The 17,255-nt window shown below is 25.8% G+C and overlaps 2 protein-coding genes across 2 annotated transcripts in view; one reads left to right on the top strand and one right to left on the bottom strand.

Moving 5' to 3' along the window:
- Positions 1–9,495, bottom strand: part of Rim2 (replication in mitochondria 2) — a 28,088-nt gene extending 18,593 nt beyond the window's left edge. The window contains exons 1-2 of the mRNA XM_043045760.3: positions 8,873–9,495; positions 4,730–4,969 (exon numbers count right to left, since the gene is read on the bottom strand). Coding sequence (XP_042901694.1) covers positions 4,730–4,969; positions 8,873–8,913 — 281 coding nt within the window. The 5' untranslated portion in view covers positions 8,914–9,495. The remainder of the gene's footprint in view (positions 1–4,729; positions 4,970–8,872) is intronic.
- A 150-nt stretch (positions 9,496–9,645) lies between these two features.
- LOC107448841 (centrosomal protein of 104 kDa) overlaps positions 9,646–17,255 on the top strand; it is a 78,117-nt gene continuing 70,507 nt past the window's right edge. The window contains exon 1 of the mRNA XM_087164236.1: positions 9,646–9,762. The gene's annotated coding sequence lies outside the window, so the exon portion shown is untranslated. The remainder of the gene's footprint in view (positions 9,763–17,255) is intronic.

Genomic DNA, 17,255 nt, shown 5'->3' with positions numbered 1-17,255 from the left:
ATAAAAGTTTCTAAGCTTTACTCCTGAAAGTTAGCCAGTATGCATTTAAATAAAATTCAATGAATGGTAGGTGTTCTATCTATCATATGCCAAAAATATGATATCCACTAGTTTAAGTAGATTTGAGAAAATAGTTTAATTATTGAGTTAAACAAAATCAAGGTGTAGATGTAATAAACAAAATATGGTAGCATAACTGTTTTTATATGTATTAAACAACTTCTATGGTTTATAATTATATTAAAATTTCTTCGTTTAAGATGCAGTATAATGAATAAGATAAAGTTCATTGCCAATAGAAGCTTCAAATAGTCAATGAGAAATTTTACAGCCTACAAGTGATGTTGTTGTTGTTCATTTACGTCGCACTAGAGCTGCACAATGGGCTATTGCTTACAAGTGATGTGGCTACATTATAAAACTATCAGCATCAATAATAATTATTATATGTACTCAATGATAATTAAGGCGATAAAAATATTTTAACTAGTTCAAAATAATAAAAAATTAAGCAAATAAAATTAAAAAGATCTAATTTATCCTTTTATAGAATTTTAAACTAGATTTTAATTTAAAAAATAATCAACGCTTAAAATTTATAAATGTAACAAGCATAATTCTTTCTTAGTTTTTTTTTTTTTTTACTAAAATATACATTTGATTGAGATAAAGATTATATCAAAATTTCTTATGTGATATTATATTATTTGTGTGATATATTTATATTCCCAACTACCCCCTAAAAATTGAACACTATTTTAAAACTATACAAAAAAGGAAAATCATAGATAAAAAATGATTGTAATTAACCAGTCACATTTGGTTTTATAATGGTGAATTGATTGATAAAAATAATGATTATGTTCGACTCATTTTTAAATACTCATCTAAATTAAAAGTTTTACTTATCAAAATTGTAACGAATATTTCGTATCCTGGAAAGTATACTGAGTAAAAATTCAGAACATAATAGGGGGGAAAAAAGAAAAAGAAGAGGTACAAAGGTGAATAAGAAATTAAAAGTCAGTTTCTAAATCAATAGTTTCATATGAAACAGAAAATGAAAAACTATTAGAAAAATGATTTAAAAGTTAGAGAAAAGTGGGCAACATTGTAATATTGTTCATTTTTTTAATACTGTTCATTCTTTTAAAAATTTGTTTCTCACTAAAATGTTAAAATAAAAGCTTAGAATTTGATGCTCTTAAATTTATAACTACACTTAATAATTAACTTTTTAAATAGATTTTCACTATCATTTTATTTCCTTACAATTATCAAATTAGAAAGATTTGAAAAGTTTGATAACACAGAACCAGTGAAACAAGCTCTGGTTTATTAAAGTTGTTCAAACTGTTGTTATACTTCATGAGTTGAAGATGTTCAATGAGTTTTAATCTAAGATTATATAGTGGAACTAATTTCTTCTAATTTTCCGTAAACAAATGATTTAGTATTAAATAAAATATTTTAATAACGAACTTTTATTTGAAATATTTTCTAGCACTGGGCCAACTGAATTTTTTTTATTGAAAATTCATATAAAATAAGCATTGGAAAATTGGGAATCTGATTGCTGCATTAGGCAAACCAATTGAATCAGATCCAGCAAGAATGTTCCCTAAGTTTTAGAAAATAATGAATTGAATATTACTTATTTGTTAAGATTTTAATCTGCTTTGTAAAAAGAATTATTTAAAATATTGCTGTAAGAATTATAAGTTAACATATGGATGATGTTATTTGCAAACAATGAACTGAATGTAAGAAACTACAATGTAATAAAGAAAAACACTTAAAACATTTTGTTCCATTTTACTAATAATCATATTTAGCTACTAATTACTAATAATCATTCTATATACATAATATGATGTTTTATGATAATCTGTATCTATCATAATCTTGATCTTATGCATTTCCTGTGATGATCATCATTTTATTAAAGTCATTTTTCACACAATGTTTCAAATCCCCGAATTTACTACATTAAAAATTGAAAAACTAATCTTGGTTGTAAGCAAAAACTATAAAATATAATTTAAGGCATTCATAAGAATTATCCATTAACTTATTCGAAGTTGAGGCCACAAAAAAGATTTGAATTCCCTCTAAGCAAACTAACAAAGAAAATATGGAACAGCAAAAAGAGTATTGAAGCTTAAATAGATAAAAGTGATTTAACATAAACTTTCCAATTTAACACAAAATAAATAAATTCAAATGTCAATGTCTAAGAAAATAACTTTTTATCTCTACAAAAAATGATAATTAGTTTATGGTAAAGATAGTTGATTTGAAATGGAAATTGTTCAGCAAAATTATCAAAGTAAATAACATAATCAATCAAAGTTTGAAAAAGATAGTAAATTATCAAACTTTTATCTCCCAAATAAATAAAGAATACATATTTGTATGACAAACAATTTTTAATATCTTCATAACCAAAAGCAATCTGAAAACAACTCAGAAAAATGTCATTTAGGAAATAAAATATTGAAAGACAAAAATCTACCAAAGTAAATTGGATAGTAACAAGATAAAAATACAGAAAAGAAAAACTCAAAATTTAAGCATTATAGGTTACAGTTTTTTTAATTTTATTTCTAAGAAAATAGAATGAATAAAGAACATAGATGAACAACTTTCACTAGATAATTAGTTAGCAAAGAAAATTATTCCATTAAATTATTTTATTAAAAACCATCAACAATATATCCATGACATAATGGACACAATTTTAACAAGAGTTAAAGCATAGATTAATACAGTAACAAATAATCCAGTCACAGAAAAAAAAAATTCAAATATGATGAAGAATCTAAACTCATATATTTCATAGACTGAACAGACAGAAAAATTTTAATTTTTGTTGGATATATAAAAAGGAATTAAATTGTTATATTTGATGCTTTGAAAACAAAATGAATATTGGATAAATAATCGGCAAATCTAAAAGAGACAGAAAAATAAAATACTGACATCATAAAATTGTTTCAGAAAAATAAATAGATAGGAATTTGAGTAAATCAAAATAAGAATAACTAAACTGTGATATATTAAGTATTTTTCTCCTTTATGCAGTTTAATAATCATGTTTAAAAATAAACATCCAATTAAGAAATTAGAAGATTAAAATAATTAAATTTTGTACAAAATAAATTAGCATGAAAAATTAGTTTTACTGTCTAAAAGCAGTTATCACTATTTGAACATCAGTGCCAAGGCAAATGTATAACAAAAAGTTAAGATTTATAAAAACCTAATTGGTCTAAAATTTTAAAAAGAACTTAAATTGTATATAATAATATTTTATTTGAATTGGATTTCATAAATTAAAGTGTGGCCTTTAGATATAGTAATAACAAATTTAAATAAAGTATTTGAAGTATTTCTCCATTTATTGCTTTAAGAAATTTAAGGAATGTTTCTAAAAAACTTCTATTTTGATTTATTATTTTAAATGTTATTTACTTATTTTGTCGTTTTCTGAATTTGTAAATTAGTTTCATTCTTTGATTACATTTAAAAATTAAGGCATTTGTTATAAAAACTAAAATTTAACTTAATCTCAATTTGACTTGTTTTAAACAAACACAAGATATCTAAATTATAATTTTATTTGCTTGTTTGATATCTTATATTATTGCTCAAAATAATCTGAAATATTTTATAACATGCATTTCAAAAGCATTAAACATTTAAATCAGAATAAACATAATCTAGTTCAATATTTTAACCTGCTACTATCAAAATAATTTCATTAGAATATAACAAAATACAAAAAAAAAAAAAAAATTTGAGAATTATTTTAAAAAAAAAAAAGATACTGAACATTTTAAACTAAATATTTAAATCAAAATAAATGAGTTGCAAAAATTAAAAATTTAATTTGCCTATTTTAAAAATTTAATTTGCTTATTTTAAAGTTTCAAGTCAAACATAATTTTTTTAAATCAATATGCTGCCAAAATAAATGTAAATAGATTAGATAGCAATAAAAAATTTCATTATTTAAGTACAACCAACTTTAAGTTATTTTTACTATAATCAAACTCACTATTTTATAGTACTATCCTTATTAAACAGGAAAACAAATTTTATATAAATTATAATACATACATATTAAACTGAATATAATTCAAAATCAATTGAGAAATACTCAAAAGTGAAAAAAAAATCAACATTTTAAATTAAATATAAAAATTAAAATTCTTCATAATTTACAGAACGTGAAACAAGCTATATAAGTCACAGAAAATAAAACATATAAAGTTATTTGTTGCATATTAAACAAAATTGTGAAATTTTTTTTTATTAAATTCAATATTTCAAATTGGTACTTTTATCAGATTAGTATTATTAAATTAAATTCGAATGTACTTTTCTCAATGAAATGGTTAATTATGATCTAATTAGATGAACTGATAAAAAAATTAAGCACAAAAGAAAAAAATTTGATCATTCATGGGCATTGTTGGCAAAAGAAGGGGGAAGGTTGATACATGCTCCCTTTAAATAATATGGTATCTCTTTAAATGTCCCCTTGAATAGTACAGACAAATTAAGATAATTTTCATGAATTCTCATCTATGAAAATGGAAACCCAGCAATACCCATGAATTGACCGCTTTAATTTAAACAAAATTAAAAATAAATGCATCACAATAGGTCAAACTGAGCACTTTAAAAAACTCAAGGTAAATATTACAAAAAAAGTTAAACTCACTTTAAACAACGCCAGATTCCCACAGATTGTTGATGTCTTGCAGCTACTTCAGAAGTAATAACAGGAGAAAACCGTTCATAGGATTCACAGTTGCAAAAGTCAAATCGTGGCAGAGATGCAAAGCGACTTCTGCTGGTAGAAAGTGAGGAGTAGGCACCGAAATTTGCAACAGAAGACTGAAGTCTAGTTTTAACTACTTCTAAAGGACAAGTAGCAATAGCACCGGCTGTACCACCAAGTCTATATTTAAGATAAAATTTAAGATTATTTTTCTGAAAGGATTTAAAATTCCTGAAATAGCATAAATGATTACAACAAAGGTACAGTATAGAACCCGTTATCCGGAAATCAAAAAACCGGAACGAAATTCGATAAATTTTCACGCCATTTTTTTTAAAAAAATTTTTTTTTTTTTCCTCATAAGATTTTACGATTTTTTTTTCTTTTTTTAAAGATGTTTACCTTACCATCATTTTGGAAATAATCATTACTATATTACTTCATCGTTTTTTCTTCTTATTTTTAAGATTTCCAAATTTCTTGATTTTTTAGTTGGGTTTAACAATAAAAAAACGGCATTTTGTAGCGATTCAGAAAACCGGAAAAATCAGTTATCCGGAATAGCGATGGTCCCAATCGTTCCAGATAATCGGCTCCCAACTGTATTAACTATTTTAAATCAAAGTATTCAAATCTGCAATCAACTCAATACTTCCATTTCATTTATTAAGCCTTAAACTAAGATAAAATTGAGATAAAAGATAAAATTGCTTGGACAATCAATACATTTTGACTCATAATGTGCTTCACACATACAGAATACTAACGTTAAAATAATGAAGCTACTTTAATTATTAAATTTACTATTCTAATTATTATTCTAATCTCTAAATTATTACTCTATCTATTAAATAAATAAATTACTAAATTTATTATTCTAATTATTAAATTTACAAATACAGCAAAACCTCCAGAAAAGACCATTTCTATAGATTTATTCATTGATCCGGTTTATTTAGGCAAACACAAGTGTCACATCTGCACAAAGAAAATGACACTGACCAAAATTAAAATTGTTTGAGAAAAATCATGTACCTTCGATAACATTTTGAAATCAATGGAGGTAACCCCTAAGAACGACCAACCTCCATTAACGACCATTTTACTTTAAAACAGAGAGTGGTCCCCTCCAGAGGTTTGATGGTAAATTAAACAATTATAAGAAAGAATAAAATTGCTTAATTATTCAATGCTATTATTAAAAATTCAGATTGACGATTTTTATCTTTGATACTGTCTTTTAAAATTCAATAGTGTTTTGCTTCCTGTACTAAGAAATAAATTATTAATATAAGTAATAAACTAACATGATAATATTGTTCAGTTATTCAATGTTATTATTAGTTAAAACTTAGGTTAACCTTGAATGCTTCAATATAAACTTCAAGACTGCTTTGCTCAGACAACTAAGATATAAGTTAAATTATAAATTGAAGTAGTAAACTAACATGACTAAATCTACAAATATTTTTAGAGATCTGAAAAATTTTTTAAAACTCCTAATTTTGAAACATTATAAATATACGTTCTTACTTGAAAAAGCACTAAAATCTAGAAACTCGTAAACTATTCTTTATTTTCAAACAAAATTTTTCCAAAAGAATAGAAAATGGCCTACATACTTTAAAAAACAGAGTAAACATAACAATAACTAAGTTGTTTTTGTAATATTGTAATCATCAAAATTCTTTTCTTTTTTGAGCTTTTTTTATGAATTAGAAACATATTTATATTTTAAATTGTACAAATTTAATGAAGTTGAATACATTTTTTTAAACTAGAACTAAAACTATTACTATAACTATTGATACATCACTAAAACTATTAACTCACTAAAATGATGATACTCACTAAACTGATACTCACTAAAACTATTTGATACATTATTTTTACTAACTTTAAACAGCCTTCATATAATCTTTGAAATCAGCCGCACAAATTTAACAAACTTCAATAGAATTTTTTTAAATAATAAACCTCTTTGAAACTATTCAATATCTATTATATTATTTTTACAATTTACTAATAACAGCACAGTAAAGACAAAGAATAAACATAAATCAGCAAATATCACAATAATAGTTAATAAAACTGTCTGATGTATAGTAATCTTTACATAATTTTGTAGAATGTTATTTTGTAATTTAATTATTGAAAATTACTGCACAGACACGTTAAATATCAGTTGAAGTTTTTAATTATTATGCAGTATTTCCATCAACTTTTACTCCTTACATGAAATTATTCCTTATTAATTATGTAAAAATTGATTTAAATAAAACTAAAAAAAATAGTTATTTTTTGCTTCAAACAATTAGGAAACACATACATAATTATAGAGAACCTGAATTATAATTCTAATAATAGAGTTGTAACTATACTACGTCAGTCTAAAAAAAAAATCTCATTTTATTAATCAAATTTTATTTATTTATACATAGTATTTAAAAAAAATTACAATAACATAATCTTTCATCTTTAGTTCCTGGACAATACTTCAAAATTAAAAAAAAAAAAAAGTAATCATTGTAATTATATTGCAAAATTTGCTCTAACTTCACTTATTTTATTATCTTCTAAAACAATCCTTTCCTTAGTTGAAAAGAAGTTAATAGCACAGAAATTAGTTATTAAAATGATAAAATGACATTAGAAGCAATTTGGAAAGTGCAAAATAATGTCTGCAGAAAACCTGAATATTACAGAAATAGAAAGTGAATAGTGTCATTTTGACAAAATAACAGATACCTAATCACAAAAAGTAAATAAAATTAAAGACAAAATAACAACCAATGCATAAAACAATCAGTTTTTTTTCTTTTTTTTAAATTTCTAATAAATTCCATGTAATTTAAAAAAAATATTATGTCACGACACTTCAAAATTCTCTCTTGGGATAAAAAAGATAATGTAATTTTTGAAATTGTAAACAAACTTTACAGATAACTTATTAAAAAAAAAGTCAATTAATTAAAAGTAACAAACACTAGGTTCTTTGATATCAATAATTTTACATTTTTTTTAATAATTTCATTACATATCTATTTTTTGAAAAACACTTAACGTTATAAAAAGACAACTAAAGTATAATTTTTAATATCAGTTTAAATTAGGTAATTAATTGTTAAAACAATTCAATTCCTACATTCATAAGAAGTTAATAGGGCAGAAACTAGTTTTTAAAGTAAATGGATAGTATTTACAGAAAGTTTAAAATAACATGAATTACAGCTCAAACAAATATAAAAGAAATAGAATAGCACATTAATATCATCCTGTCAAAATAACATTTAACCACATACAGACTAAAAAATTAAAACATAAAAATAACAAACAATTAATGAAATAATTATCATGATCTTTGATTTTTAACAATTAATTAATTTCATTAAATGTAGACATTTTATAACGTTTTCAAATTTTTGAAAAAGTATGTTATTATTGCAGTTGTAAAGTATCATACAATATTGGTTGAAATTAATTATTATTCATTATTTTCTAAAACAATTTAAATTTTCTGTGTTGATTATTGAACAATAATTCTGTTGAGAACAATAATTCTGTTGAATATGAAAGAAATACAATGTGAATAGAAAATGTAATTTTGTTAATCTAAAAATCAACATTTAGCTTTATCAACACAAATACTATAATATTTCAAATCATGAACATTCACTAATTTTTTTTATAATAAATAATCAATTAAAAGAGATTTAAGATCAAACTATGTAAATTAGTTATGAGATTTTTCTTTATGCGTTTAGAAATATTATTAACAGTTGAAGCAATACATGAAAACTAATAATTATTAATATTATTATAACAATTTGGCTGAAATTAAAGGTTTTGAAATCAATTCCATTTCACTTAGTAAAAAGTTATTTTGTAAAAACGAGGTAGAGATTTAGTCAAACAATATTTATAATAATTTTTTAATAAATATGTCCAGGCAGCTACTTATTTTAGGAACGCTAAGTCAAATAGAATTCATAAAACTTATCTCTGTTCATAAATAATAACATTCGGCTATTTATAAAATACTTTTTAGAAATCCTTGATTGAGAATATTCTTTCAATACATACCCGCCAGCCACTAAATGAACAATGGTATGATACTGCGACATGCCATCTAAGTAAGGATCACGTTTTTGTTTTAATTATTAAATTAAAATTTGAGTTCACAATTTTAAACAACAAACGTACTACGATCTACAACACTTCATGTTATCTTCCATAAAACGCATAGGAAACGTAACATTTGAAAAGGTTTACTGTTTACGCGAGTTAAAATGCAGCCAAAGCGACTTCAGTTTATAAATACGCCAAACTTCGCCAAAACTTTACAAATTCACCTCGCAAAGCTGAGAAAAAAGATTGCGAGACAAGCTATTTTAGATCGATCACTGAAGATAGTTACTAAAAAACTGCTAGTTTAATAATTTTGACTGTAAGTAATCAAATCAGTAATAATATTTATAAGTAAGTGAAAAATTAGAACTGAGCTGTCTGGTACTAAGAAAATAAATGAATAAAATAACTTGAACTTAAATTTTTTAGGTTTGAAATTAATCTAATAACTACTTGATGAATGATGTCCTTTCTAAAAAAAAATTATCTGAAATAATTCGATACATATTTGATCATTACATTACGGATTTTTGACAATAATACAATGATATTGTTATTGCGCAATCAAAATTCGTTTCTCTTTTCTTATGTTTTGATGCCAAATCTGGCGATTTAGTTACTACTTAGTGAATGTTGATCATGCCTCCCGCACGTGAGCAGTTTGCTGTCATTGGTTGACATTCGCTCATGCCCAGACGACTCGCCGTAAATTTTCTGTTTAGATCATGCGCCGGCTTTGAAATTCCATGTGTGTTGGTGCTACTCGTCACGTCCAGACGTGAAAAGTACTTTTTTAATTCTACATAGGATAAGGCTGTACGAAATACAACACTTGGGGGCGTGAGGTTTGTTTACACTTTTTTTTTGACCTTGATAGAGGGATGAATTTTTGTTTTTAATTCTACCCAAGTTTCGGTTTTGCAAGTTTCTTTATTTTCATCTCATCATTAATGACTACCTAAACAAGAAAACCGTTATAAATTTTATTTCATGGTTTTTCTCTCCGCTCCCGTTGGCGATTTTAATAATTGTCTTACAGTTTAACTCAACAAAGGAGTTTTACAATTAAATTCGATTCCTGGCAACAATAAAAAATACTTACTGGTATGTCGTTAAAAGTTCTGTTTATTTTTTCCAGTTTTGGAACCGGAAATATCAAAGAAATTTTTATTAAATTCCTCACGATTACTTTTTTTCGAATTTTTTTTTTTACTTTAAATGTTAACATTTTGAAAAAATGCTGTGAAAAAAACTCCAACAGGTTTCGTGCGGCTATTACAAACTTAAAATTAAAAGTGAGAATTATTCTTTTTTCTTCTCTTTCTCTTTAAAGCTACATATGTTCGGCACACGCGAACATGAACTGAATTTGATATTTATTTTTGATACTTTGAAAGTAATTGTTAAATCTATAGTGGATTCTTAGCAAATTGAACTATAAAGAGAAGGCATAAAGCACGAATTAAAAAAATATGCATTGATTAAGATTGGAATAAATACTATTTCACTGAGTTGTATTTAATTAAACATTTAGTGTAAGACATAATTTTTTGCACAAAAATTAGTTCCTTTTTATAATGATCTAGAAGAGTATTTATTAACACTTCTTCTGACATCATATACAGAATTAAAGAAACTACGCGTTTTGGAAAGAATAAGCTTCCTTTGATCAAGTCAACGGTTTCCAAGTTCTTTCAGATATGGAACCCAAGATGATTGTCCTTCATGTAGCGGAACCCTAACTTTATAAATCGAATTCATTAGCAATTTCAAACACATTACCATAAAAGGGCATTAGAATAGAATAATTAGAGAATAATTCAGAAAATATTTAATCTGAAGAATGATTTTAATTCATAGCTTCATCAATCCTCATCATCAATTATCATCTTCATCAATCAATTAGAATTGATTTTATATCAGACAATTAAATTTACATTTCGCGGGACTTAATTGTCTAGTTCTGAATTAGTTTTCGGTATACACTAATGCTGAAAATTAAAAACGTTCCTTGAAATTAAAAACTAAATAAATTTTTGCACATGTCGGAACAAAAGGAACGTTTGCAAAAAAGAAGATTTAAATTTGAAAGTTTGACGTGTAGCAAATTTTGAATTGAAAAGTTCGACGGAAAATATTAATGCAGTTTATATAAATTCATTTCTTTTTCATAATTTATTCAATGTTTTGTTGTTAGAATAATTATATATATAGTTTAAATTATATATATAGTTATTTACACTTTTTCCCCCCTGGTATTTTACTTTACTATCTTAAAATTAACCGAGATATTAAATAAATAATGGATTATAGATTAGATATAAATGTATTAGACATGGTTCAAAAATCATTGTTTTTTAAAAAAATATTCTAGATTTTGTTTTCTACCCATATTTTGAGAGTCTATATTATAAATGCACCGTTAAAAAAAAATAGATAAGAGTTAATAGAAATTTAGAACAAAATTAGATAAAAATTTAGAAGAAGGAAAATTCTATTTATATATAAAGTACATTTTTGCTTCTAATTTCATAGAGTCATCACAAATTAATTATCACATTTCATCTCAATATCATTAGCATATTTAATATCAGTATCATTAACATATTTAATATAAATATAATTAGCATATTTAATTTTTTAATATAGCATATTAACAAATCAATAAATGTTTTTTTTTTCACTGCCGTTTTAAGATTCATTTTAGCATTCCTTTGTTTGTTCCATCTTCTATATATAGCAAGTTAATATTCTTTCTTTCCTCTACATATTTATATTACTTTCATATATTTTTCTAAGTTATTTATATGTAGCTGTCGTCAATATCATATTTAATCATTTTTTTTTTTTTAAATTAAGAGACACCTATTTAAGTCTACACTTTGTAACCTTTTTAAAAATAAATGAAAATCTCTCTTGAAAATCAAGTGATTCAGCAGCTATGGTTAATCCTTTGAATCGTTAAGATTGCTTCTTAACACGTGAACATCTGATCATTCGATCAAAGGTTATTAAGATCAAATTTGAGAATCGATATGAATTAGAAATTCCAACGTAATTATTGTCAATTCGAACAGCACAAGAGCTCGAATCATCCTGCAGGAATTAAAGAGAGCAATCTGTATTAAGTTAGTACTAATCATATTAAATTATCAGTGATTTTGTTACAAATTTCTATAATAAATACTCTAGCTGAATATTATGACTTACTTCTTAGCGGGTGAGAATTATGACATCTTTAATTTTTTTTTCTTCCTTTTTTTTTTTTTAAATATTCATTTTAGAGAAAAAGAACGAAAGTCCAAAAAAGAGTTTAGTTTAGAGTAAAATAAAAAGCACCATTTTTAAATACAAGAATATTATGGGAGATTTTTTAAAGAAATGAAAGGAAAAAAAACAATTTACTCAAAAATGTAATACAAATAATAATTAAGCAAATCTACCACTTTAATTTTTAAAAATTATATATAAATAGTTAACCGAAATTAATTTAAACTCATGCCAATCAAAGTAAAATTTAATATTTGCATTATAAATTATATGATTATAACGACTCTTTGGATTTGTGCCATTGATCCCGATTTTGATGTAATAAAATGTTAATTCAAACGCAATTATGTATAGTAATATTTTTTTTAAGAAGCAATTAACATGATATACGTTGAAGTTAACGAAAAGTTATTCTATTTATCTGTTTATTATCCCAATTGGAAATATAAAAGTTTTTAAAGAACTTAGTATCTTCGACAGGTGTTTTGCGTGATTATTGAAACTCTCTCACTTCAAAATCCCCCTCACAACTGTCTACGTGTGCACGATCATGTTCCCTTCTTCGACCTCTATTCTTCCCAATTTACAACACCTTTCAGGGTCAAAACAACCCCGCAGAATATATTGGTTCCCGTTGACGAGTTTCTGCATTGATGTAAACGTTAAAAAAATAGATATGATTGCATTATAAAACTAGTAATTTATGTTATTGTAATATATTTAACTACTTTTTGTCAAAACTCTTTATTATCAAGTTTAGACATTCGTTTTAAAATTTATATGTTCTCTAACTTATTGTTAACGTCCAACTAAAGGTATACTTATCGCCGAATGATCAGAGCATCCAGGAAAGTAAATTTGATTAAAAATTTACAATTATGTTAAATTTCACAACTGTAAAAGTGAACCTCGCCTCCCTCTGAAAAAAAGACCCCAGAAAAAATATACCCTTTAAGATCATAATTCAAAATTGACACTTAAAGTGGGAATGGTAGGTTCACGTTAAAAAATTATATGAATTTAACGACTGTTTCGATTCGAATTTAATGTCATCGAATATTTTCTCGAACCTAATTAGATAATTTTTAAAAGTTAATTAATACATAAGGATTAAGTTTTGCTGTTTTTTTAAAAAAGAAAAATTAATAACATTTTGTACATTTTAACTATTTTTGGACATCAATATTTGCGTTTATCGTAGCATTCATACAGTAACTTTTCGTATATTTGTAACTAGTGACTTTTTAACAGCATTGTAATGAAAATTTAATAATTTTTGTTAATTTTTATAACTTATCATTAATAAAGTTAAAATGAATTATAATCATAAATGTACAAAATAAATTCTAATTATTATCTCTATCTTGGCATCAACCACCGTCGACAGCAACAACCGATCCATTTGAGGATCATTTAACATCTAAATAGAATAGTCACATCTCTAGTATATGTAGTATATAACCGTTGATGAACCATCAACCCAATTTGGGGTTTACGACTACTAATGTTCAACTCCTTGTAGTTTTGAACCCAATCCAGAAGACAAGGGAACTCCTGGATCAAATATTAGTTCGAAGTATTGGCAACAGTAATTAAATATTAACTCAAAATTTAATTACTTCAAGTTCATATTTAGTTACTTTAAGTTAATATTTAATTACTTTAAGTTAATATTTACTTACTTGCGAACCCGATTCAAATATTTTTTTTATGCATCATTCCCCCCCCCCCTCCAGAATTTCTTTTACCGGTACATTTTTTTTCTCTCGATTATCGCTGTAAGTGACATCGTTTACATACATATACAAACAAAATCAGACAAACACGAAGATTATCTCATTATACGTAGAGATAAAAGAAATATAACCGAAATTTTTGGAAAAGGAAAGACATATTGATATGAATCTGATACAATTATTGAATAAATTATGAATAGAAGAAACAATTATAAAACATTGAATAAGTATATCCTATCACTCTTTTCAAATAAAAGTAATTAAATTCCTTAATAACGAAATATGTTTTTATAATAACTTTTTACATCAGTAGTTCTTTTGAATTTTCATTTTGGAGTAAACCCTCATTCGGTATATTTTATTCATTTTTAGCTTATGTATACATACCAAAAACTAGACTAGATAAAGCACAAGGACTGCAAATTTAGTTGTCGGACATAAAACCTAAATTATTAATTATTAATGATAAAACGATATAAAATCCTCTTCATTCCTATAATTAAATATTTTAAAAACAGTTTTTTATGAGTTATAACGTTTACTATTACCCTAATAAAACTTTATTTATAATATAGGGGTTCCGCCGACAGAAGATTATACTTAGGGTTCCATAACCGAAATGCTTATATATAAGTTCAAAATGAAGATAAAACAAAGGAAAATTACAGGCATATGAAAAAAGGGGGAAAAAGAAAAATAATAATAATAATAAAAATAAAAAAAAAGTGGGGGGGGGGAGAAAATAATAATGTAAAAAAAAACGAAAAAAAAAATGATAATTTTTTTTTAAAAAAATCCAGAAAATAAAAGATGTAATCTTTTCATCAGCCCACACGATTATATCCGCAAAAAAGAGTGCTTTCTAATATTGTATCAATATAGCCAAAGCAAAATATATCAATACAATAGTGTGAGGAGCATTCAAAAACTTTTTACAAAAATTACAACAAATAAAATGGAGCACAATAAGTAAAAATAACACGTAAAAACAGAAAATAAAATATAAAGAAAAAACAGAATAAAACATAATCTATAAAACGAGTAGCGAATTCAAATGAACTTACATGAACGCGAAATTTTTAAATTTTTTTGCTGATATAATCGTGTGGGCTGATAAAAAGATTATATCTTTTATTTTCCGGATTTTTGTAAAAAAATAAATAATTTATCCCTTTTTTTCTTCTTTCGGATTTTACTTTTTTTATTTTTTACCCCCCAATTTGTTATTATTTTTTTGTTATTATTATTTTTCTTTATCCCCCTTTTTTCATATGTTTGTAATTTTCCTTTGTTTTATCTCCATTTTGAACTTATTTTATGAATTCTATTTACTTGCAGCTTATGCGCAATAAATGAAACTTACTGTTTTTCTTAATTTTCTTCGGCTTTTTTTTTGTATTTATATATATATATATATATATATATATATATATATATATATATATATATATATATATATATATATATATATATATATATATATATATTCGTATGTCAGGATATATTTTGAAAGTATTTTTTAAAATATCATTAATCCTATGTGTAAATAACATATAATAACACATAACGATATTTCACGTTATATTGCTCAGCTCTGATAATAATAATAAAAGATGGTGGAGAAGTAAGTGAGAGAAAATGCTGAAAGATTTTGTAATTTCGTACATTTATGACTAACGGAAAACGTGTGCTATACCTTTATATCTAATTATCTCAGCTGCTATGAAATCAACAGCTGCCTGCCTGGGTAAAATTATTTGAATAACTTAATGCCATCACTTAAGAAAGAAGCAAATAAGATAGGTAAGTTTTGATAATAAAATATCGATAGTCGTACTGACCAATTTTTTAAATTATCAGATAAATCTAGATACAATTTGTAAAACGAAATAAATAAATAAAATTAAAAGAAAAATAAATAAAATTAAGTAAGGGAAGTAAATAATATAAAAACTGAAAATAATTGTTTGCGCATGAGATTTTTAATCCAGATGAGAGTAAAAAGCGTGGGCTTGTTTATAGTTTATTCAATAGATTCAAATTCAAAGGGGCAAGTAAAAAAGTGTGAACGATCCTAAGTTTGAATTAACAAAAATGTGCCTTGTTAAAAAAATTTAGAATAAAGTCGGTATTACTAATTTGTATATAACTAAGATATTCGACATGAATCAATCTTATTTTAGAACTAAAAATTAATGATTAATAAGATTTAAATTTTATTGACTGTCTGAAAATTTCTTTAAACTACACTTCTCAAAACAATTAAAGGATATTATAAGTCTTGTATAAAATAACGATAAAAGCAACTTCTTTCTTGTTGCATGAAATGAAAGAAGAGAGTCACAAATGCAAATTTTTCTTATTTTCAAACCTCGCAGTATGCAAATTTTGAATTTGACGTCGGAGACGACGCTTTATCGGCAGCAAATTTGATTTGGCTTTCAACTTAATGTAAGACAAAGCGAAAAAGAATGATTGACATTTAGTAAGCGCGTTATTTCGATGTGTGCGATGCCTCAACGAAGTCATTTAACCGAATCAGAAGCTTGGAGAGTTGTTGGCCGATTAGTAGGGGCCAAACACAAGCTGAAGTAGCAGAAGTCATTGGAGTTGCACAAATTGTGATTTCCAGGATCTGGAACCGTTTTTTTGGAGACTGGAAATGCAGGGCAAGGACGTAGACGTTCAACAACGCCCAATGAAAGCCATTAATTAACGCTAACGGCTCAAAGACACCGAAATATGAATGCCACTCTTCTTCAACACCTTCGCTCTGCTACTGGCACCACAGTTTCGACACAAGCTGTCCGAAACCGCCTTCACGTTGTATGTCTATATGCTAGCCTACCAATGGTGTGCGTCACGTAAACAGCAAGGCACCGTCGCGCCAGCAGGGAGTGGGCAGCAGAGCATGTGAACTGGAAGAAGAATGAATGACGTAATATTCTGATCTATGGTCTGGAGTGATGGTCTATGCTGGCATTTTAATTGATGAGTATACCGATCTCCATATCATTCGAAATGGAGCTTAGACCGGTTGCCTAAAGAGGGATGAGATTCTGAGACATATTGAAGTCCCTCAAGCTGCAGCAATTGGATAACTTCATGTTAATGGACGACAATTGCAGGCTACATCGTGCTAACTTAGTGAATGATTTCCCTTTGGAGAAAGGAATAATACGAATGGATCGGCCAGCGTGTTCCCTGGACATGAACCCAATGGAGCATGTTTGGGACAGTCTATGCGGACAAATTGCCACTCCCACAGTACCACTCCTTTTTAGTAGTACCACTCCCACAAACTCTCCAAAACCTGGAAAGAGTTCTTCTGC

The sequence above is a fragment of the Parasteatoda tepidariorum genome, chromosome 5 (genome assembly GCF_982258835.1).
Source record: "Parasteatoda tepidariorum strain Cologne lab strain chromosome 5, Ptep-v5.0, whole genome shotgun sequence".
Lineage (NCBI taxonomy): Eukaryota > Metazoa > Arthropoda > Arachnida > Araneae > Theridiidae > Parasteatoda > Parasteatoda tepidariorum.
Note: the sequence above shows the minus strand (reverse complement) of the source record. Positions and strands in the feature narration are given on the sequence as shown.